The sequence below is a fragment of the Oncorhynchus mykiss genome, chromosome 8 (assembly GCF_013265735.2).
Source record: "Oncorhynchus mykiss isolate Arlee chromosome 8, USDA_OmykA_1.1, whole genome shotgun sequence".
Taxonomy (NCBI): Eukaryota; Metazoa; Chordata; class Actinopteri; order Salmoniformes; family Salmonidae; genus Oncorhynchus; species Oncorhynchus mykiss.
Genome location: NC_048572.1, coordinates 70816901 through 70841405, shown reverse-complemented (window position 1 = coordinate 70841405; position 24505 = coordinate 70816901). Strand labels below are relative to the sequence as shown.

The window sequence follows — 24505 nt, the reverse complement described above, 5'->3', positions numbered from 1 at the left end:
TTCATTGAAATATTATAGACAAATCAAAAAAATAAAATAATAATAAAAGCAACCCTCAAACATAGCATTTATTTATTGCGCACCATAATAAACATCTGAGACACCAAGCACTACCAGGAATCACAAAGCATACAAAGCTAGCCATCATCATGGTCAAACATTCTTTACACACCAGTATTCAGTACAGAGAAAAAGCTGTTGCTACAGGGAAATACATGTGAATTCAATGACTGTACAAGGAAAGAAGGGAGATGCGTGTATTTCTTTACAGCAGGCGAACAGTCTTTCCAGTGACGGTCAGATAGTCTTCATCTGCCAGGGCACGCAGAGCCTCTTCAAACATGTCCTTCGTTATTGCCTGAAAAAAATATAAATAATTGGGTCAGATATACACCATATTCAGAAGATATGCCTGCCATCCAATTAAAATACATATCTAAATATAGTTTAAAGGTTTTTCTGTATAGTTAGTTCTCATCAATAGGAAAAGCAGAGCTGGTAGGTACTACTTACGGCTTTAGACTGTCCTCTGAGGTCATCAAACAGCTGCTGGTATTTCATTGCAGGGGTCTTTCCCCTGGACTGGATCATTTTTTTCAGAGCTTGGGCCACTTCCTCCTTACGCTTACGGGCCGTGGCACTCATTCCTGGGTTGAGTAAAAACAAGACAGGTTAATACTTGCTCCACAATACACATTTTTTAAGATACTGACTAAGGTTGGGTTTGCATAGTCAACCAATTCTAAACATTAAACATGGCATGGCAGACAGGAATTTGAAGAGCTGTCATAGCACTACACAGACATTTTAGTCATTTAGCAGAGCGACTTACAATTAGTGCTTTCATCTGAAGATAGCTAGGTGAGACAACATCACAAATCGTATCAAGTCAATGTTCCCTTAAAGTATTTATCAGCAGCCAGTGCTAGTGGAAAAAGTGTCGTTTTAGACAAAGGCTTCCATACCAGTTGTGAGAATGGAGATGTCTACGAAGCCAGTCCTTGGGTCTGTAGCAGACTGCTTGAGGGCCTCGCGGTGTAGTCTCTTGGCCTCCTCCACGTCGACCGTCTCCACCTTGTCAGAGAAGCGCACCTTGGCATGGGCCTCGGCCAGTCGGATCAGAGACTCCAGCTGCCTGGGGTAGGCAGACACCATCCCCCGCCCGCTGCCGATCTTCCTCATGTCCACATAGGCCTGGGAGAGAAAGATACCCATACAGTCAATCCAATTTCTTTATAAAGCCCTTTTACACTTTTGAATGCTCTGGCATGATATTTTAGTGCAATGTTTTGACCAGAAGGTCTTTGTCTGGCATAAACCTGGAACCAGCACTTCCACACAACTCGGGGCCAGAATCAAATATTTATCTCCAGCAGCCAGTGGATGGATGACATTTGTTTACTAGCCAGTCACTGAATACTTTTTTTTTTACCCGTATTTATCTGGTGGCATGGCGCTAATGTCAGGCCCTGAAGTTACATCTACATCACAGCCACTTTCAATTTGGAGCATTTTATTTAAATATCGTACTTCAATGAGTGCCTGGCTGGCTTCTTCGTTCAGTCTGGGGTTGATGTAAGTGCGAGCATATGCAATGTAGTCCTTCAGCACTGCCATGTCCAGGAACTCTTCCTCGATCTGCTCCTCGCTCTGGTAGTAGAGCGCCACCAGGTGGTGAGCCAGGCGACGGTCGTACGCCTCGTCTTGAGGATCCAGCATCAGGAAGATCAGATCAAATCTGTAGGGAAGAAAATGGTATTTTGATTTGTTTGTTTGTTTGTTTGTTTGTTTGTTTGTGTATATATATATAAAATAGTTAACATACTTCAACCTTATTTACAACAGTTCATAAGAGTGTTGAGCCAGTAACCGAAAGGTCGCCAGTTTGAATCCCTGAGCAGACTAAGTGAAAAGTATGTTGTTGGGCCCTTGAGCAAACCACTTAACCCTAATTGCTCCTGTAAGTCACTGTGGATAAGAGCATCTGCTAAATTTCTAAAATGTAAATGATATGCATATTGTGAGTGCAACATTTATCTATGCCAATAAGGCTCAGTTGTTAGGGGTTCAGTGGCCGCCAGTGAAGCGACCCAAATAGGATATTATTAACAATTAGCACCATATATCAACAGTGTTCAGGGCTGTTAAGCTATCAGGTAATATTTACCTTGACAGCAGTGTGTGAGGGAGCTGGATGTTCTCGATGGTCGTCTTCTTGGGGTTCCACTGAGACTCCACGGGATTGGCTGCTGCCAGGACAGAGGTGCGAGCATTGAGCTGGCAAATAATTCCAGCCTGCACAAAGAGAAGAGCTTAGTGAGAAACTACCCTGTCGTTCACCGTTACTAACAATCTATCAAAACACAAACAAATCAGAATGCTTCTACAATAGTAAAACTTTTAATCATTCTGTTAGCAACACCACATTCAAAACACAAATTTAACAGAGGCCTATACGTTTCTCAGAAGTGCACTGGTCATTAGGACTAGTCCTGAGCATTGCGCTGAAACTTCAGTCTCAACTTGTTTTGTCCTTCTCTAAACCCACCTTGGCAATGGAGATAGTCTGCTGCTCCATGACCTCATGCAGCACAGAGCGTGTGCTGTCGCTCATCTTGTCAAACTCATCAATACAGCATATCCCGTTATCACTGAGCACCAGGGCTCCGGTCTGCAGTACAAGCTGCTTGGTCTCTGGGTCCTTCATCACGTAGGCTGTGAGGCCCACAGCACTGGAGCCCTTCCCAGACGTGTACTGACCGCGGGGCACCAGGTTGAACACATACTGCAGCAGCTGGGACTTGGAGGTACCGGGGTCTCCACAGAGCAGGATGTTTACCTCGGCACGGAAGTTACCGCGGCCTGTCTGGCTGAAGTCTTTACGGGTGCCCCCGAACAGCTGGAGAAGAATACCCTGTGGAAGAGAACGTTTGTCCTGGTCATGACTTTAATTAAAATCTGAACGCAGGCAAAAATCAAACAATTGCTGCAGTAAAATGCCCTGGGAAAAGAATGACAAACTTTATAGTACTGTTCATAGATGTTGCATAAAAGCAAAATCCACTAATATGAAAGACTGCAGTTACACATCCCTGGCAGCAGAGGACGCCACATTGCTATGGTCATCTGAAGGGATCGATGGGACAGTTGTCCTGTGGCAAGTTTCCCCAAAAGCATTGTCGCACAAACATCTTATAACCACAGCAAGCAATGTAGAAAATATGATCTTAGAGCTGCAATGTTGCTTCTGGGAAACTCATCCTTGACTGATAGTTGATAACCATCCCCACTGACCTTCTTGATATCCTCTTGTTCGTAGATGCTGGGGGCCAGGGCGGAGGAAAGACGCTCGTACACGTCTGGTTTGGCGGCCAGCTCCTTCAGTGTCTGGACGCGCTCCTCAGTGAAAAGCTTCTGGTCTGAATCCTCATCCAGCCCATGAAGGCGCTTCTCGTCCGTCTTACGGAAGTGGATGACGTCGATGTGGGTCTTGTACACCGACTTCACTGTGCTCTGGCGAGGGTTCTCACGCATAGGAACCGCTCTGTAGATACCTGTTGTGGAGATGAGTTTAGTAATGACGACAGTCATTTTTTGTTTACCATCCAATGTCAGGTTACAGTGATGTACTCGCATCCTGACATCAAAAAGCTCTGCAGAAGGATAGCTAACACTGTTGGGAGTCTCATAAATCTTGACAAACACAAGGCTGATGGCTATAGCCATGTTCAAAGAGTATATTATTCTTCTGGTTTTATCAAGCTCTATTTGGGATATATTACCCTGCCTTGCTGGCTTGCTAGGTAATCAATCCTCTGATGACATCTGCAATATTGTAGATGATACCCATTTGATGACGTGTTTGTTTAACTTGCACAAGCTGCATTTTATGTTGCATGTGATCATATCCACTGCTGGGTAAACAAAGAGGTTTCTGATGAACTGCGAGCGCAACTTTTCATGACAAGGACAGAAAATGAGTCTATAGGACCAAACTGCAGTAAGTCACAGCAGCAGTATGCATGACAAGGGCCAATAGCTTTACCTGACGTGACAGGACCAGGAAAACTAGGCCCATGGTTATAGGCTTTAAAGGGGCAATCTGCAGTTGAAACAATAAAGTAGGCACCCCACCTCTGTTTTTCTTTTTGTTTTTTGAAGCTGAGAAATGTAACCATCCAAGATATCAAAATTATAGCTTTAAGCATATTTTGAGGTTTTACAGTGTATACAAAGATTGAAGTAAAACAAGCTTAAATTTTGGTTTCTGGCAGTTAAACTAAGCTCATGAGGCACTTAAGTTATATTCCTCAAAAATCAATAAGTATATATAATTAATTTACAATCAGAAAAATTGGTGTAGCAACTGCGGATTGCCCCTTTAACTAGAGCAGAGTCTTTCTTGGTCAGATCACATGGAAAGTTAAAACTCTTAGCCCTTCATAGCCTGTGTGACCATATCACCAACAGCAAAGCTATACAGCCATCGGTTCACAGCTATTTCTTTTAGGGGTCAAACAGCTCACCAGTGATGTTGATGCGGTCTCCTGGCTGTACTTTGTCGACCAGGTCGTTGTGAGCGTACACTATGGTGGTGTGAGGGGTCTGCCCAGCAGGCATGTCATCAGGAGACTCCTGAACTTTGATCTGAAAAAGAGAGGAGAAAATGAATCAGTGAGAAATAAAGGCGCTCTTGCTTTAGTTGTGGCTGGGAATACACTAGTATTGTACTTGTGAACAAACCCAGGAAGATGAGCTCTAATGGGTAACAACCATTATCTCATCAGTTCTGTTCAGCAGCATCAAAGAAAAGTATATCTTCCATTGAAAGTAAGCAGACTGTCGTACAGTATAAAGTCATCCCCTCTCCTTGGTAGAGGGAGGTTTTCAAGGATCCACCTGAATACCTGAGATCCGAGCGGGTCCGGATCCAGAATTCTAAATAATGTCAACGGTCTGGGTTGGATCTGATTGTCACGGGTATGTGTAACTTTAACTTAGCTGCAGTAGAGAGAGAGAAATTGTTGCATGTGAACCATTTACATTTATGCTGCTGCTCTTTTCATAATAGTGGTGCGTGTACCTTGTTGTTGGACAATCATAAGTCAAAGCGGCAATATGCTACAAATCATGTCATGTGTCAAATACAACAGGTAGACCTTACTGTGAAATGCTTACTTACAAGCCCTTAAACAACAATGCAGTTCAAGAAAGTCAAGAAAATATTGATTAAATTAATTAAAATAAAAAATGAATACCAAGGCTATATACAGGGGGTGCTGGTACTGTGTTAATGTGCGGGGGTACATTTTACCTCTGTGTTGAAAAAGTTATGAGATATCTAATAAATGGAAGATGGAATTAAAATGACAGAATTCAAAGTGAAAAGGAAGTACAGGCTAACAGGCAGGCTGCTACTTAATATTTTGAATGGGGTGGTTTGTTATTGTGTAGGACGAGAAAACGCATGCCTTGATTGGCCTAGCTAGCTTAACTAGTTTCTCCTGGTTTGATGCAGTTAAGACAGGTACTACGTAATCATATTGGATGATAAATAACCTAGCTATGGGCAGATATTAGTCTACTGTAGCACGAGTCGGCTTGGTTGGTTGTCGTCTCTCCCACGTGTCACTTGCTCACACTCACTGTAGCCTACACACACAGCACGGCCACTGGATCGACCAGGTCTATACGGAACGGCTCTAGTTGCAGATGGTGCAGTAGTTCATGTATTGGCGTCTTGTCCGATTATAAAAAAACAACTAGTGCCTTCTTCCTCTCCCCATAGCTCACCATCTGTTTGTCGGAGAAGGCAGAGCGGTTATGGATGAGGGCCAGGCTGTGGGTGGTGTTGCAGTTGCGGCACACTGCAGGTTCTGCGATGCGGCCACGGTCCACCTCCACACGGGTAGAGAAGGCACACACCTGGCACTGGAAGAAGGCCTCCTGCATCTCTGGGATCAGCTGGGAGGTCCTGATCACCATGCCGCTGATGGTGATCATCTGATCAATGTCTGGGAGGAGAGCGACAGCGAGGCAAGATTGTATTAAAAACGAATCATTAAGCATCAGACCTGGGTTCAAATAGATATTTAGTTCCAAAAGTTTAAACCATTTAGCACTTTAGGACGCATAATCAAGTGCTTGAAATTGAAAGAAAACAAATACATGATTCACTCTTCATATGATTGTGTAACAGATCTGCATGAGTTGTTCAGGGAAGCTAGACATCCATAATATGGGGCGGCAGGGTAGCCTAGTGTTTAGACTAGTAACCGGAAGGTTGCAAGTTCAAACCCCCGAGCTGACAAGGTACAAATCTGTCGTTCTGCCCCTGAACAGGCAGTTAAGCCACTGTTCCTAGGCCGTCATTGTAAATAAGAATTTGTTCTTAACTGACTTGCCTAGTTAAATAAAGGTAAAAAAAATAAAATAAATAATATGACATGGCCTAGGCCAGGGGTCTCCAAACAGCTAGATCTTTTCCCCACATTGTTACGCCTTAATCTAAAATTAAATAAATTGTTTTTTTTCTCTCATCAATCTACACACAATGAATACACAATACCCCATAATGACAAAGCAAAACCAGGTATTTATACATTTTGGCAAATTTATAAAAATATAAAACTGAAATATCACATTTACATAAGTATTTCAGACCTTTAACTCAGTACTTTGTTGAAGCACCTTTGGCAGATTACAGCCTCGGGTCTTCTTGGGTATGATGCTACAAGCTTGGCACACCTGTATTTGGGGAGTTTCTCCCATTCTTCTCTGCAGATCATCTCAAGCTCTGTCAGGTTGGATGGGGAGCATCACTGCACAGCTATTTTCAGGTATCTCCAGAGATGTTTGATCAGGTTCAAGTTCAGGCTCTGGCTGGGTCACTCAAAAACATTTGAGACTTGTCCCAAAGCCACTCTTGCGTTGTCTTGGTTGTGTGCTAAGGGTCGTTGTCCTGTTGGAAGGTGAACCTTCGCCCCAGTCTGAGGTCCTGAGTGCTCTGGCGCAGATTTTAATCAAGAATCTCTCGGTACTTTGCACCGTTCATCTTTCCCTCGATCCTGACTAGTCTCCCAGTCCCTGCCACTGAAAAAGATCCCCACAGCATGTCATGTGCCTTTTACTTAGGAGTGGCTTCCATCTGGCCACTCTACCATAAAGGGCTGATAGGTGGAGTGCTGCAGAGATGGTTGTCCTTCTGAAAGGTTATCCCATTTCCACAGAGGAACTCTGTCAGAGTGACCATTGAGTTCTTGGTCACCTCCCTGACCAAGGCCCTTCTTCCCCGATTGCTCAGTTTGGCCGGGCGGCCAGCTCTAAAAACTGTCTTGGTGGTTCTAAACTTCTTCCATTTAACAATGATGGAGGCCACTGTGTTATTGGGGACCTTCAATGTTGCAGACATTTTTTGGTCCCCGTCCCCAGATTTGTGCCTCGGCACAATCCTGTCTCGGAGCTCTACAGACAATTCCTTCGACCTCATGGCTTGGTTTTTGCTTTGACATGCACTGTCAACTGTGGGACCTTATATAGACAGGTGTGTGTGCCTTTCCAAATAATGTCCAATCAATTGAATTTACTACAGGTGGACTCCAATCAAGTTGTAGAAACATCAAGGATGATCAATGGAAACTTGATGCACCTGAGCTCAATATCGAGTCTCATCGCAAAGGGCCTGAATACTTATGTACAGTGTTTATGCTCAGACCATCCATTTTCGTTGTTTGTCTATGAATAATTATAATATTAAGAGTAAAAAAAGAAAAAAGAAGAAAACATCCCAAACCAGGGAAAATAATATATATATAAATAATTTGATAGGGCCCCTTAAAGTTGTTTATTACCATTATTTTACCAGCTATATTGACAGACACAGCTATTGTACACCAGAGAAGAATGTGCCTATTTGAAAGCTATTTTTTAAAAGACGCAGTAGCTCGACATTTTTTTTGTAGCTCTCACACTAAAAAAGGTTGGAGACCCCTAGTCTAGACTATTACCTTCAGGGTTTAGGCTCCTCATGTTCCTGGTCTTCAGGGCGTTGTATGGCCGCACCTGGATCTGGTGTTCCAAGATGGAGTCTGGGAAACGCTCGAAGAACAGCTCATTGACGGCCATGTCAAATGTAGGTATGACTTCCTGTGATATAGATTTAGGAGAAACATTATGAATCACCATTTATATTGGTATGCCCACATCATTAAACATATTGTGTCTCTATGGGCAGGACCATGGTAATAAATGGCAGATGAATAATGAAAACCGCCTGTGCATGCTGTCACAATTGGATTTAATACGGTCATACGGGAATTTGTTTTAAACTTTGCATTCATAGCTCACTATCCTCCATTAATATTAATGTGCAAGACCATCTGGCACATGTATGCATGTTTATTTACCTGGGGGTAGGAGATGAGCTGCCTGTACAGGTCTGCATCAAAGGACTGCACATGGCTGCAGTTGACATTCAGCACAGGGTCACCAATCACACTGATCTAGAGGGACAACAGAAAAAGAAAATGAACATCACTGCAAAATGACAAGCAAAATGTTGCATTACTTTTCTCAAGAAAACCAAATACAAGATGAACTACAGGTAAATGGTTGATCACAGTTTTGGTGTCACACAGATGGGAGACCCTACCTCCTCCAGCTTCTGCATGTAGAGAGGCTCATTCAGGTCCAAACCAGCATTCTCATCCTCATTAGAAGTGGGGTCAATGAACCTCTGCAGGAATCTCTGTAGGAAAATTAACAATAGAAGCATTCAGATAACGAGCTTCTATCAATTTAAATAGATTTAACTAAACTTTTCTTTATCAATTACATTTTCATTATTTATTTTTCTACACCAATGAAGGCACACAACTTCCATACCTGAAACTTCTCCTTGCAAGTTCCCACATTGACATCAGTGCCCCAGATAACCAGCTTCTGTCCCGCTGCCTGCTCACTGGCTACTGCACCATCTGCACTTGGCTGGTGGAATAGAAAATGTCCTAAAGTGTTAGAGATTTGCTAATGGTATCATTCTATATCTATGTAGCATTAGCAGTTCTAGAATTCCTGACTATAATTCTCCATATAGGAGTTTCCCTACTCACCAGCTCTGTGTGGAGGTCCACCTGGGGGGCCTTCCTGGCAGAGCCCAGGTCAGGGCGCTGTCTGACTGGGGTGCCACGCACACCACTGCGGGGGGTACCCTCCAACCTGGAGCTAGGAGTCCCGTACATCAGAGGGGAGCTCATGTCCACCTCACTGGGGAGAACTGGGGAGAAGAGGATAGGACATTGACATGACATTCAGAGTGATATCATAGGGTCAGCATCTCAGTTCTTTCAAGTACAGTTCCAGTTTATTTTTTTCAGTTGTTGCACAAATTATCTGGGCCCGTATCCACAAAGCATATCAGAGGAGGATCTTTCCATATAAAACTGATCCTAGATCAGCACTCCTATTCTGAGACGCTTTGCAGATAAGGGTCCAGATGTCAAAGCCTGGAGAAGTGTTTCCGTACCAGAAATGGCAATACAGCAGAAATAACATTTTTTTGTAACTGCAAAAAGGGCTCTCAAATAGCATCTTGCAGCATTCTGTGTGTCAATGATGGTAAAGCAGTTACCTGAACGGCGTGGGCTGGAGAACAGAGAGGTGTCATGGACTGCAGGGCTGGCAATATCTGTAGCTGGAGATGTGGGCATGGCTGGCAGATCCCCGTTGGATGAGTCCTGACCTCGTCGCCGCTGGGAAGGAGGAGAGGCCAGGCCATCACTGCTGGCTACAGACAGAAAAAATACATATCCAAGTCAACAATCAACATAACTCTGTAAATATGACTCAGATAACCTGTTTCTGTATAACTTACGAGTGACTGGAATGTCATCCCTACTGCGCTTGCTTCCAACGGGAGTTGATGTTGGTGAAGACATCCTGAATGATCACAGGTCCTAGATATAAAATCTGGTTGAGTAGCTAAAACAGTCAAAAACTAAAGTGAAATACATGCATGCGTAATTTACTTTTACAAAAACATTATGCAACCAGCATGTAACATAGCTGAGTTGAGCTACAGTTAGATAATAATAACGCCAGACTAGTTGTTGGTACTTGCATTCTTTTGACATGTGCAATGAAAGTGAAACAATGCACACTAGCCAGCTAACTAACAACGCTAGCTAGCTAGCTAGCTAGCTGAACAATTGACTAGAAACTCCCGAAAAACTTGTAAACTATAAATAAATATTTTTTTCTAAATCCTAAACTAGCTACTTCCTCTAAATTAAGCATCATCATCCTAATCATGTTGAATTAAATAACATAGTGTCTGGCATGTTCAAGACAACTGTAAACAGTAGCTAGCTAACTTTACAGCGTGCAAGACACTAATTTAGCCGAGGAAACCCAGTAGATTACTGAGTGACTTTACTTTAACTCCCAAACACATATACGTAATCTGAATTCTCTTTAATAGCATACAATATTCAATACGAAATTACCCATATCGTTAATTTATCTTCTGATACCATAGAAATATCTTACAATCTTACCTTCTGTAGGATGTAGCTATGTCGTGCGGCTGCAATGAATTTGGCGCGAAATTGTGGTTGACACGTAATATTCCCGGGAAACTTTGCACCAATAGCAAAGCAAAACTACTTGAGCGCTAACCATTAGCACTTGCACATCGAGGGGGTTCAGGTGTCAATGTCTTAGATCAGTAAATACGGTTGTTAACATTTTTCATGAAGTACATTAATAATTGTTTTTGTTGTAGCCTTTAATTCTTATTTTCAGTACTAGACCCATTCTTTTCACTGCAATAACTGTGTGTGTACCTAAAATTGCTGGGTAATCACCCCTTCTGATTTCGTTTAGCCCTACATATATTCCACTCAGGGGCCATAGTGTCAATGTTTGCCAGAAGGTTGCATATGTGTCACTAGAAATGTCTATGTGTTTTGAATATCAACCCTGGTAAAAATACGGAATGCATATCCGTGGGAACACATCAAACATGCAGAATTCCTCTTATTAGTAATGACTGCATTCCCTGATATATAAAATAAATTAATAATAATCATTTCCACGGTCATCATGGACATTGAATTTCATTCACGTAGATAACTGCGTATTTTGAACAGCAAATGTTTAACACCAAATGTGTGATTACAAATATACTGAACAAAAATATAAACGTAACATGCAACAATTCCAATGATTTTGATGAGTTACAGTTCATATAAGGAAATCAATCAATTGAAATAAAATTATTAGACCATAATCTATGGATTTCACATGACTGGGCAGGGGTGCAGCCACGGGTGGGTTTGGGAGAGCATAGGTCCACCCACTTGGAAACAAGGCCGACCCATTTTTTTTTATTACAGACAGAAATACTCATCAGCATGACCTCAAACCTCACTTGCCTGTTTACAGGTGATTGATGCCCGTAAACCCTTTTCAGTACACTACACACTGACGTCACGCGCGACTCTTGGCTGCAGTAAGAAAGCCATCTCCAAATGTTTTTTTTTGTAAAATAATTATTTTGGATGCAGCAGTTGTTATCTAGAATGCTTGTGCTCATTGGCATAAACTGTAGCAAAAGTTAGCCAATGCGCCATTTTACTGGTTGAAGTTGAAGTGTTTTTTAAACATAATGCAGTTGATTTGCGATTATGACACACACATTATATTAAGCAGGACATTCATACGATCCTTTAACATCCAATTATAATCCAAAAGTAGTATGAAATGCACTCATAAACAACATGTAAATAGAGGCTTTTTTGCTGGCGTTCTATAAGAACGTGTTCTGCCACTAATTTGCCCGCATCGCCCTCTTGCGGCAATGTTTGCAAATACAAAGGGGTCTATAAACTCTGGCTTGGTATACGCAGCATGAAATTATGCACTTGTAAATCAATCCACTCGTAGTAAAGAGGGTGGCGTAGTAAAGAGGCGACCACGTGATTCAAACTCAACTCTACTGGCTTGTCAAAGGGGGAGTTAAACCTTTGACGTAAGCAGGGGAAAGTACAAAATACACTCCGCGAAATACAGACGCTTCAGAGAAGTTAGAAACAGGTCATAAACCTACAGTGACTATGCAGCCACTATTTTAGGATAAACCTAAACACCACTTGAAAGAAGCAACGGTGTGGAAAATAAAAAGAAGCTCCATTAATACAGAGTGAGCGTGATACATTGTTGCATTGTATCAAGCTTGTTCCAACTACTTGACTACTAACGAAATATATTGACGTCCGAACCCACGAGGGCAGAAAGCAGAGTTCATGTGCGACATATACAGCCTGGATTCTCAGTTCGTGTCTTCACAATGCAACATGAGTTGGGCGGTGGAGCCTATCAACTTCTACGACAATAAACTGAGCAGCGGTCTCCAGGGGGTCTGTAAACCCGGTAGAGGTGATCATGGCACGGCCGAGGAAAGCACCATGACCGAGTTAAGTACAGCCCCTGCAATGTACGACGACGAGAGTGCCATCGACTTCAGCTCCTACATCGAGTCGATGACAGCAGTGCCACACCTGGAACTCTGCAACGATGAACTTTTCCTTGACTTATTCAACACTGTGAAGCAAGAAAAGACCGATTTATGCATGTCAGCCTCGACTACATCGCCCAGCAACATGCAACATATGTCAAGTTGTTCAACCAACGCATACGCATTTGGAAGCCAAAAAGAGTTCGAGAGGAAGCTCAAGGGGGGATTTGACAAGGGGGCCTTCAGCGCACCGATCAAGCAGGAATCGGACTGGAGCGACAGTGACATGTCCTCGTCGTTACCTTCACAGATAGAAACCTGCGACAAGACCTCCGTGAGCCGTCTCATGGGACAACCAACTCCGCCAACAACCCCAGAGCCCATCTCAAGCCACTCCAGTGTCAGCTCAACCCAGTCCTCCCCTCGGAAGGTCGGCAAGGACAGAGGGAAAAAGAATGTTGACAGGTACAGTCATGAGTACCGCCAGAGACGCGAGAGGAATAACGTTGCGGTGAGGAAAAGCAGGGACAAGGCAAAGCAACGCAACGTGGAAATGCAGCAAAATATGCTTGAACTGGGTTCAGAGAATGACAGATTACACAAAACCATCGATCAGCTAAACCGTGAGCTCACTGGGCTGAGGGATTTCTTCAAGCAGCTTCCCAATCACAATTCCTCGTTTGTGGGGACCACGGGTGGGGACATCCGGTGACAAATTGTCACTTTCTAATGAACTGAACTGAGCTTTTGAAATACATACCTCAACAGACTTTTATTACCATCTGTGTAACAGATGCATTACAAACAAGCGTACATTTATGGCACTGGAAATGTACTGGAAACCGGAGGCCTACTCCCATATTGCTGCCATAATCGTTTTTGGGAAAAATGTTTTTGTATATTAAATTATTTTACCACTTCATTTACATATTGTTATACCAGATATGATACATGTTTTTATAATTCAAAACTTTGTATAAGAGCCAGAGCATGCTCACATTTTTATATAGTTTGTATAAAAAACTTGAAATATTTGGCTATATGGAATCTCTAATAAAAGTGCTGAAAAGTCATACAAATCATGGTCTATGTGTGTGTTTGGGATGCATAGATTATTAGTATACATCAGTGATTATAAATTACTTGGAATGGTTAAAGTGGGTTTTATTTGGATCTGGTGGTGCCAAGAATCTACCTCAGTTGGAGTTGGGCCACCTCTGTAGAATGACATTTTCACGGCTATTTAAATAAAGACCCGAAAAAGGTAAAATATTTTTTTTTTAATTAAAAAATAACTATACATACACTAGCATAATACAATGTTTATTGACAGAGTATAAGTACCATTCATCTTCAGAAATATATTAGGAGGTAGATATTCAAGGAAACACAGAGAAACGTGTGGCTATTTACAGCAAACAGGCATATTTTACAGTCACCAGTTGCACCCACGTGGGCCAAGTTTGACATATGTTGCTCCTCTCTGGTCTGTCAGTTCTAGCCTTGGGCTGTCAGCTCCTGGGTCCTAACCCATCAGTAACACACAAACAGATCTATTTTTTCACCAATTATTCACATTCTGTACAGAGAGAGCTTGTGGGGCTGGGCTGAGGAGGCCTCAGTCTTACAGATTTATTTCATGGGGTCCCACTCCCCACTTTGACAGCCTCAGAGGCAGATGTCTTCCAGGCCGATGCACAGGGCAGGTTTCCTGGTGACCACACGGATGTAAGCGCTGATGGGGCCCACCCCCCTCCCCAACACATTCTCCATCTTGCAACCTGGAAACTCCAGCACATGGGCAATCAAAACCTAACCATGGATCAATAGTCTTAGGATATGGTCGTACATACAAGTTAGACATGCTCAATGAGAACAAAAGTTGGAGCTAAGCTAGCCATCAAATGTCAATGTTACTCGTATAATATAGTTTCTGACGACAAAACACAGTATTGTTATTATTAGATTGGTGGGGGGAAAACACCCAATGCAAAAATTCAATAGACAATATATGTATTGAATACGGTATGTGGTGCTGATCCACTTCAGTTAACCTGGGTTGCCCGGATTCTCAATAATGGATGTAAGCCAAGAATATACCAAGAATGCTTGATGGTATATGATGGTCAGAGCCATACATTTAGATATATGGCTCTGATGGTGGTATGTGGTGAAACTAGTGGTTATATATTAGAAGGCAATATAGAGCCAACTTCAGCAACACTAGTATCATGTGGCTTCTCTTACACTATTGATCTGTGTGAGTGAGTGAGGCCATTGTTCTAAACAGATTGTCACGGATCCCTCCGGAACTTTCATTGCGCACACCTGGCCCCTATTCCCACTGATTGTATTTGTATATATATGTCCCCTTTGTTCATCATGGTGCTGTCCATTATTGTTACAATGTACGTTGGTGCGTGTGAGTACCTGTACTGTGTGTTTTGGGCTTTTGTGCACTTGTGGATTGCGCAGATGATTACGGGTCTAGTCCCATGTGTTGATCATTGTGCGTGTGTGTATTTATTTGAGGTACTCCTCGCTCTTTTGTTTGGGTTTCAACCCTGTGTTTTGTGTACATGTTTGTTTGGTGTTTGTCCCCGTGCCTTTACACGCTGTAATATGGGGTATAATAAAAAAAACTATTACGCATTCCTGCGCCTGTCTTCCAAATCATTGTTACCAACGTGACACAGATCTCTTATCACAGTCTAACTACGGGACATTGGACAAATGACAATGATGTCACTGTGTCAGCAAATATACTGAGTTTGTTCTGACACATGGGAGGATCCAGATGCTGTACTGGTGCACTTAACCATACTTAACTGAGAGACAAGCACTGTCTACATAAATAAAAGGAAGGTAATGTACCGTATATTACATAACAGGTGAGCAAGAGAGAACTCCCCTCATGGCCAGAGGCTGCAGAGTAACACACAGGCATGATGGTGCTCTGCTGGAGCTAGAAAACAGCAGAGAGAGAGAATAGTCACCATACTAGGTGTTTGAATGGCCTGTACTGGTCCATCAAACTACAGTTCTTCATATATTACAGCACATGCATTATAAGAATGTTATAAGATATTATAAGCATGGACTTTATTTCAGAGCATTTTTTGACAGTTTCACTTTCTCATAACGATACAGTCAAAGACTTTATTTGACAGCGACACTGTAAGAAAATACAGAAGTATGAGGATACCCTTAAAGTGATACGATGTTTTGAGCTCACACCTTGATTAAGATTAGATTTGATCATACTTCAATTTCTGCTACTATATGCGTATATACTGCTATCACACATTGAAAATACAGACATTTGCCAATACACATTCACATAACTAGAACTCAAAATCACAGACTCTCACCAGGGAATCACAAGCCACACAATCGAATGCTTGACTAGAGACAGCACAGGCATAAGGTGTTATAATACAGATGATGACTTCACATTTCCCAGCCATCCCGAGTTTCCGAGACCCCTCTGGGAAAAATGCAGTTATTATATTCTATTGTATTGGTAAACCAATAATTCAATCAGTTTATTAGGCTTATCCACTATAGCTTTTCAGCAAGTGCATTGAAGACTTACAGCTTTTGGGGTGCCATCTCCAAGCAGTCACTCCCACATAAGCTGCAGACTGGCCAGGAGTAGGCTATGTCCTCATCCACACCAACTATCACACCCTGCAAACACCAACACAACCATCAGTACCAGCCAGAGAAACAAACCACTACAGGACACCACACTGACCAACCTGGTTCACATAGGCAAGCAACAAGGGCGGAAACTGAGAATTAGCGGTTTAATCATCTTATCAATATTCCACTGTGGTTTGGCTTAAAAACGAAAGATATAACTAGCTCTGTAAGAAAATAAAAATGCAATTCTTATCTGTGAGATGATAAGGATAGCAAGCGTTTACTCCCTTAACCAAACTGACACATTCTCAGTTAATGGCCCGAGATGAGTCCGGGACCACACATGCACACCAACTTATGTAAGATACAGTGCCGTCAGAAAGTATTCACACCCCTTGACTCCCCCCCCCCCAAATTTTTTTTTATTAGAACCTCAATAAAAAATGTATTAAATGTAGATTTTGTATCACTGGCCTACACACAATACCCCATAATGTCAGTGGACTTATGTTTTTAGAAAATTGTACAAATTATTTAAAAAGTAAAAGCTGAAATGTCTTGAGTCAATAAGTGTTCAACCACTTTGTTATGGCTAGCCTAAATATGTTCAGGAGAAAAAGTGTGCTTTACAAGTCACATAATAAGTTGCATGGACTCACTCTGTGTGCAATAATAGTGTTTAACATAACTTTTTTTTAATGACTACCTCATCTCTGTAGCCCACACATACAATTATCTGTAAGGTCCCCAGTCAAGCAGTGAATATCAAACAGATTCATCCACAAAAACCAGGGATGTTTTCCAATGCTTCGCAGAGAAGGGTACCTATTGGTAGAAGGGTAAAATAAAAAAAGCAGACATTGAATATCCCTTAGAGTACGGTGAAGTTATTAATTATACTTTGGATGGTGTATCAATGCACCCAGTCACTACAAAGATACAGGCGTCCTTCCTAACTCAGTTACCGGAGAGGAAGGAAACAGGTCAGGGATTTCACCATGAGGCCAATGGTGTCTTTCAAACAGTTACAGAGTTTAACAGCTGTGATAGAAGAAAACTGAGGATGAATCAACAACATTGTATTTACTCCACAATACTAATTAAAATGACAGAGTGCAAAGAAGGAAGCCTGTACAGGATAAAAAAAATAATGTGCACTGGTGTTGGTAACCAAGTTACAGTTTTGACTTAAATCTGCTTGAAAATCTATGGCAAGACTTGGCTGTCCAGCAATGATCAACAAGCAACTTGGCAGATCTTGAAGAATTATAAAAATAATAATGTGCTAATATTGTACAACGCTTTTAAAAAAAAGCTTTATTTAACTAGGCAAGTCAGTTAAGAACAAATTCTTATTCACAACGACGGCCAGACCAACATATATTTTCCCTTGTCAGCCCGGGGATTTGATCCAGCAAACTTTCAAGGTTACGGGCCCAATGCTTTAACCACTAGGCTACCTGCCGCCCGAATATATGAGTGTAGATAAAGACATATTAAACCCTTTTCTATACTACAGAGCTGTACTGTGCTGGCCTGGTTACCATAGTTGCTGGAACCGTGCTGGAAAGGACAAGACCAGCTTACCCAGAAAGACTCAGAGCAGTAAAAGCTGCCAAAGGTGATTCTAACATGTATTGACTCGTGGGTGTAAATATTTATGTAAATTAGATATTTCTGCTTTACATTTTCAATAAATGTGCTAACATTTCTAAATACATGTTTTCATTTTGTCATTATGGGTATTGTGTGTAGATGGGTGAAAAACAAATACATTTAATACATTTTGAATTCAGAATTCAACACAACAAAATGTGGAATAAGTCAAGGGATATGAATACTTTCTGAAGGCACCATAGATAATTTCCAACTTGATTAAAAAACTCTGAGCCTTCACACAGAGCCAAGGCAAGCTGCCAAAAGTTAGAAGGTACTTACGAGTGTAGATGAAGATATATTAAACCCTTTTCTATACTACAGAGCCAAGCAGAGCTGTACAGTGCTGGCCTGGTTACCATAGTTGCTGGAACCGTGCTGGAAAGGACAATTTGAAGAAAAAAAACTATCTGAGCCAGGACAGCATGGTTCAGGTTCGTGTAAGTAGTGTGATTCAGGCATTGGTGTTTGTTGTATTATTCTGCCAGCTGATCAAACATGAAAGACCAGTGAGAGAGTCCTGAACTAATCCAGAGGGTTCACAGTTTGATCCAACATGGAAGACAAGGGAAGGAGACCTGAACTAATCCAAAGGGTTCACAGTTTGATCCAACATGGAAGACAAGAGAAGGAGACCTGAACTAATCCAAAGGGTTCACAGTTTGATCCAACATGGAAGACAAGGGAAGGAGACCTGAACTAATCCAAAGGGTTCACAGTTTGATCCAACATGGAAGACAAGAGAAGGAGACCTGAACTAATCCAGAGGGTTCACAGTTTGATCCAACATGGAAGACAAGGGAAGGAGACCTGAACTAATCCAAAGGGTTCACAGTTTGATCCAACATGGAAGACAAGAGAAGGAGACCTGAACTAATCCAAAGGGTTCACAGTTTGATCCAACATGGAAGACAAGGGAAGGAGACCTGAACTAATCCAGAGGATTCACAGTTTGATCCAACATGGAAGACAAGGGAAGGAGACCTGAACTAATCCAGAGGGTTCACAGTTTGATCCAACATGGAAGACAAGGGAAGGAGACCTGAACTAATCCAGAGGGTTCACAGTTTGATCCAACATGGAAGACAAGGGAAGGAGACCTGAACTAATCCAGAGGGTTCACAGTTTGATCCAACATGGAAGACAAGGGAAGGAGACCTGAACTAATCCAGAGGGTTCACAGTTTGATCCAACATGGAAGACAAGGGAAGGAGACCTGAACTAATCCAGAGGGTTCACAGTTTCACCTTTGATCTCTGCTGTGACACAGGATGTTAACAGATGCAGCTTGTCGTGATTTACTCAACTTTCCCTACATTTGCACATAAAATAGGCTGTAGTTCAGACAGACAGTGAATGGATTTGTTTCCAGTACCTTAAGGGCTTACATTACTCTTTAGTTTGATTTGATCACTTAAAGGACAACTCCACCCAAAAACGATATATTTTGCCATTTGTTTCAATAGTACATTGTTGATATGTTGATTGCATGTCAGCAATCAAGTTTTCAAGATATGTAACTTTCAAAAATCATAAATCTGGCCCGTACTATGCATGATGGCCAGATTTCTGTGTTTTGAAAGTTACATATCTTGGAAGCTTGTCTATTATCTCTTAATTACCATTAGTAAATAGAGAAAGAGCAGCTTGTCCTGATTGATAAGTCATTCAATAAACACATACCAAAACATATTGGATTAATCCAATAAAAAGAACACAAACCAGGTAAATTTTACTCACAAATGACTTTGCATTTATACCAACAAGGTGTGAGTGTTATAAAGTACATTCCTTGAATGATTTGTTCTTCAGTCCACAGCTAGCTATATTGGAGGGCTTTAAAAGGTTGTCAGAATCAGTGGCTCAACTGCTTGAGGGAAACTGTGAATAACAGCGGAAGAACACAATGCATTCGACTAACCACAAGAACGCCTCTCTGTTTCTCACAAAGCAAGATATACAGATAGGCTACAGCCACAAAACACTCAAAATAACAACTGTTTGTCTTTCTGTAACAAAACAACATCTGGGCCAACCCTGAAAATAATTGATAAAGGAAGACAGCGTGACTTTCAAGCCACAAAGGTGAATGACGTGTACAGTATATATACTGACCCGAGAACATGCAAAGAGAGTTAGGTGGTGTTTCTGGGCTCAGAGGATCCAGCCTCACAGGCTATGGTAAAGCCTGGGCTGGGCTTGAGGTAGAGGCTGAGGTAAGTACTGGGTCTCAGACAATGCTAGTGACCATGGGCCCACTGTGCTCTCAGTATCTGGGCATCACACAAATGACTGCTCCACGCACAGGATCCACGCACAAACCTGAACATGGAGAGAAATAATGGCATGGCATCATAAAAAAGTAGTTTGAACCTGACATTGGAGGTGATAAATGACAACAACCTGGCACTTGTCTTTTCCTACTAGCACTGACTTTGCTGATATTTTCTTTATTGAGATAGTGTACTGACTACGACTGTGATATGTGGTTGTCTCACCTAGCTGTCTTAAGATGAATGCAAACCCCCGGGCTGCTGCTGCAGACTGACCCACATCACTACATTGAGACTGGAGGGGAGAGCGATGGGTGGAGAGTGAGAGATATAGTGGGGGATGGGTGGAGAGTGAGATATATAGTGGGGGATGGGAATAGGAGGTATCATTCATATATTAGCCAATATCATAATAAAGAGAACAAGAGAAACGGGAGAGGGGATCATTCATTACTGCAGATTAATATATATATATATATATAGAGAGAGACAGAGAGAGAAAGAGTATGAGAGAGAGAGAGAGAGAGTGAGTATGAGAGAGAGAGTATGAGAGAGAGAGAGAGAGAGAGAGTGAGAGAGAGAGAGAGAGAGAGAGAGTGAGAGAGAGAGAGAGAGAGAGAGACAGAGAGACAGAGAGACAGAGATACACAGAGAGAGACAGGGAGGGAGAGAAAGAAAGAAATGGGTGTGAGAGACTATGAGCTTACTTGGAAAGTACAATCCTAAGTGTGCAGCACTCCCTTATGTGCTGCCTCAATAGACACACACACACATACTGCTGACTCCAGTCCCTTAGTCAGTGTAAGACACTTATCAAGTGTCTTAGTGAATAAACACATTTCTGTCTAACTGTCAAATAAAAAGCACAAGGCTCTGCTGGTTCAGTGTGGTTGCTCTGATTCATTTATTTGATGACTGACATGAAAAAGAGTGGTATAGACAGAAAGCATTGGACTTTGCCACTCACTTTATTCTGGGCTTTTACTGTTTCTCCCTCCCAGAGGTCAAAGTGTAAAGGTTTCACAGATCAATGGAAAAGAATGCCTTTGTAGATATTTTAGCATGCACACAGATAGTGAAGGCTGCTCTCTACGTCAGTTGTTGCCTCTTGTCTTATCAACAGCCAGTTCAAATCACCAGCGTCTGTCCACCACAACAGGACGTGATCATGTTCCTGTCAACTCTTCAGTTGATTTACATCTACACGTCTCTAATAAGATACATATCACAGATGACAGTTTCTCAGTGATGTCTATACACTCTTATTGAATTGCAAGATGCATTTGAAAGTACCTGCATTTTATTTGTGCATGACAGCTAAAGCGATGGCTGCTCAGCTCACACTGAAACATATAACAGGTAGTTACTTACAACAATGCATATTTGATATCTACAGGTTCAACAAAGAGTCAGAGTAAAGGAAAATGGTGTAATCTGGAGTTAACAACTCAATACACGTTTGGAGGAATAGTTGGGGAGGTAAAAACAAGGAGGAGAGACGAAAGCATCTCAAACTGTTGAGTTGGGTTAGACTTCAGTTCTGTGTGTATGTGTGTGTGTGTGTCACTAGTTACCTGGAGTATGTCTCAGGATTTGTTGTGTAGGAGGCAGGTATAGAGGGGATAAAAGCTGTCGAACACAAAAGGGGATAAAAGCTGTTTGAACACAAAAGAGATTGACTTCCGACACTGTTCAGAGGTGCTAAGTACTGTCGGCAGGCAAACGTTTGACAATCCTACCGGTGTGTCTGAGCTTTAATTCAGTCAGTACAGAGAGTTTGCATAGGCAGTTTCTTATGCTCACATAAATGAACCACAATGCCATGGGTTCTCAATATAAATTAGAGTGGTATCACAGGTGGCCAGACTGTCTGTCAGGTAAGAGTCTGTTATACCTGCGAGAGAGAAGATGAAGAAGACAGTGAGGTACAAGCTATACAGGGAGGGAGGTGCAACAACATCACAGTTCATTTCACTTCCATGGAATCACAGATCTGTTAAGGCAGGGCACTTTATAGTTTCACAGAATCAACAGAAAGCATGCAGAGACTGGTGTGATACACACACACCTCCCTTTATCACTATCAATCTCACACACACTGAAAAGTGGAACTTAGAACAAACACCCTATGTAAATCACACACAAAAACAAGTATGGCTTCTATTGGTTTCAATTGACAGTTTTGATGGCTCAGGGTCTGGATGTCACAAAACCTGAAAAAAAGAGATTGCATCCCCACCCCAAAACCAAACTGAATTTAACTTGTCCTTTTTGAGTTCAGGACCACCAGTTAGTCAGTGTGTGAAAGGTGGAGTTGACGTTGCTATTCCTCCTCATGCTGTCACTCAGTCTGTTGTTAGGAACCAGTTCCCCAGGTCCTAATCACAGGGTATCTGTGTACATAACTGGCTCTGCAGCCCAGGCTGGTCCAACAGGTCAGGGTAAAGACTGAGCTCACCTCACACATTATTTTGTTACTAAGATCTGAATGTAGCGTTTTGTAGCTTTCTACATGTGGGAGTATGTGAGTACTGAAAAGGGGGAGTCAAGGACAACACTAACATTTATCTTAAACTGACTGTACATCATTACATCAGCGTTATGTAATTGTTGATTTAATGATGGTTAAAATATGGAGGTTTTTAAGTGCCAACAAATTATTAATAACACCTGTTTAAGCCTTGATAGAGAGGCCTTTTAAAAGATTGAACACCAGCTATTGTATATGACATAGATGTTTTCTTTTGCACAGAGTATAAGATGGTGGCTACATCTGTTTGGTGCAATCCCAAATTGACCCCTAAACCCTATGCACTTCTGGAGATCTGAGAGGATTTAACAGGTGTACGTAATATGGTTATCACACCACCTTGACCTCTGATAGGCTAGGTGGAAGTTTCACCGTATTGCTTTCACCTGTCCAATCCTCTCAGATCTCCACATGGGCACAGGGCTTAGGGGTCGATTTGGGATTGGGCCTTTGTTTTTGCTCCTGAAGGTGATATATCCATCATGGCTGACTGTAGACAACAACCCTGCGAAATTATGGGATGCACTCTAACCCCTCCTCTAAATGTCCCCACACCAGTTCCTAAACTGTTACTAATCTGAGCTCCTGACTGTGGAAAGTAACTCATAGGTTCAGTGCGTGCACCGATGATGTATCACTTTACATGTAAACATGGGACAGTGACATGGCAGGATGATCAGTGGGCGGCCATCTTGAACTCAGGATGGAAAGTTATTATGAGAGGTACATAGGTTAAATGAGTGCAGTGGAAACTGTCCATGGCTTTCATATTGACGACACATTTGGCAGCTATTGATCATTCACAGTTCACACCTGTTTTTGTAGCTTTAGCTTCAGGCTTGGATATCAGATATCACAGGCCTTAGTCCAGAGCTGTGTTGGCCCTGCTAGGGAGACTCGCAAATAGTCACTAAAATCTTAATAAATACATGTGTACAGGAAAATACAAACCTTGGACTAACAATAGTCTGTAGCCCTAAGTTGAAGTTCAGGTGAAACGGCCTACATTAGATGGTGTGTATGTGTGTGTCTGTGTGTGAATCTGTGTCCGTAGGTGTGTGTGTGACTCTCTCTGACCTCCTGGTGTAGAGGTGAAGGAGGCCCTGGCAGGGTGTGGAGCTGGACCACACTGAACATCCCCTAGCAGTCCTGGACCAGCTCACACAGCCTGGGATCAATCCACATAGGAACAGGGAGAATGGAGGGAAATAAATTGAGGGTTGCAAGAAAAGGTTGTCGTTTGCCAGTCCATTGACTATCATTTATAATCTGTATTCATATAATAATTTATGTTGGTGATGGCGTAAGAATATAATATTAATTGAACCAACATTCTGAACCAAACCCACTGCTTTGAACCAAACCACTGCTTTGAACCAAACCCAAACCCTCTGCTTTGTGAATAGGGTTTGTGTTGAATTGTGTGAGGTTGGTGGCTAGTTTGACAGGCTGGCTGCTGAGAGAGAGGACCTTTGGCCTAGTAAACAAGATGTGCTGCTCTGCTACTGCATACTGCTGCTCCCAGCGACCTAGGAGTAGAAGGACATAGCAGGAGGAGTTACTAGTACTCACAGAGAGATATCAGAGGGAGTTAGCAGGAGGACTTACTAAGACAAACAGAGAGATATCAGAGGGAGTTAGCAGGAGGAGTTACTAGGACTAACAGAGAGATATCAGAGGGAGTTAGCAGGAGGAGTTACTAGGAGTAACAGAGGGATATCAGAGGGAGTTAGCAGGAGGAGTTACTAGGACAAACAGAGGGATATCAGAGGGAGTCAGCAGGAGGAGTGTCTAGGACTAACAGAGATATCAGAGGGAGTCAGCAGGAGGAGTTACTAGGACTAACAGAGATATCAGAGGGAGTCAGCAGGAGGAGTTACTAGGACT

The 24505-nt window shown here is 42.2% G+C and overlaps 2 protein-coding genes across 6 annotated transcripts; one reads left to right on the top strand and one right to left on the bottom strand.

Moving 5' to 3' along the window:
• Positions 1-55: 55 nt before the first annotated feature.
• Positions 56-10695, bottom strand: LOC110530465 (DNA replication licensing factor mcm4). 5 transcript variants are annotated; one of them, XM_021613543.2, is made up of 17 exons: positions 10554-10695; positions 9872-9953; positions 9629-9784; positions 9111-9274; positions 8884-8985; positions 8651-8746; positions 8406-8501; positions 8007-8145; positions 5794-6014; positions 4527-4647; positions 3295-3554; positions 2549-2914; positions 2168-2295; positions 1531-1738; positions 966-1194; positions 514-647; positions 56-358 (listed from the first exon to the last, which is right to left on the bottom strand). In XM_021613543.2, the coding sequence occupies exons 2-17, from the start codon at positions 9933-9935 to the stop codon at positions 266-268; spliced, it is 2577 nt and encodes an 858-aa protein (XP_021469218.1). In that variant the 5' UTR covers positions 9936-9953; positions 10554-10695; the 3' UTR covers positions 56-265. The 5 variants fall into 5 exon arrangements, with proteins under 5 accessions (XP_021469218.1, XP_021469219.1, XP_021469221.1 ...); XM_021613544.2 differs by having other exon boundaries at positions 9872-9978; positions 10554-10682; XM_021613546.2 differs by having other exon boundaries at positions 9872-9936; positions 10554-10629.
• Positions 10696-12076: 1381 nt separating this feature from the next.
• On the top strand, positions 12077-13584 carry LOC100301812 (CCAAT/enhancer binding protein (C/EBP), delta). The gene is given in 1 exon segment (NM_001160641.2): positions 12077-13584. A coding segment is annotated over 1 exon segment (924 nt). The 5' UTR covers positions 12077-12302; the 3' UTR covers positions 13227-13584.
• Positions 13585-24505: the final 10921 nt, after the last annotated feature.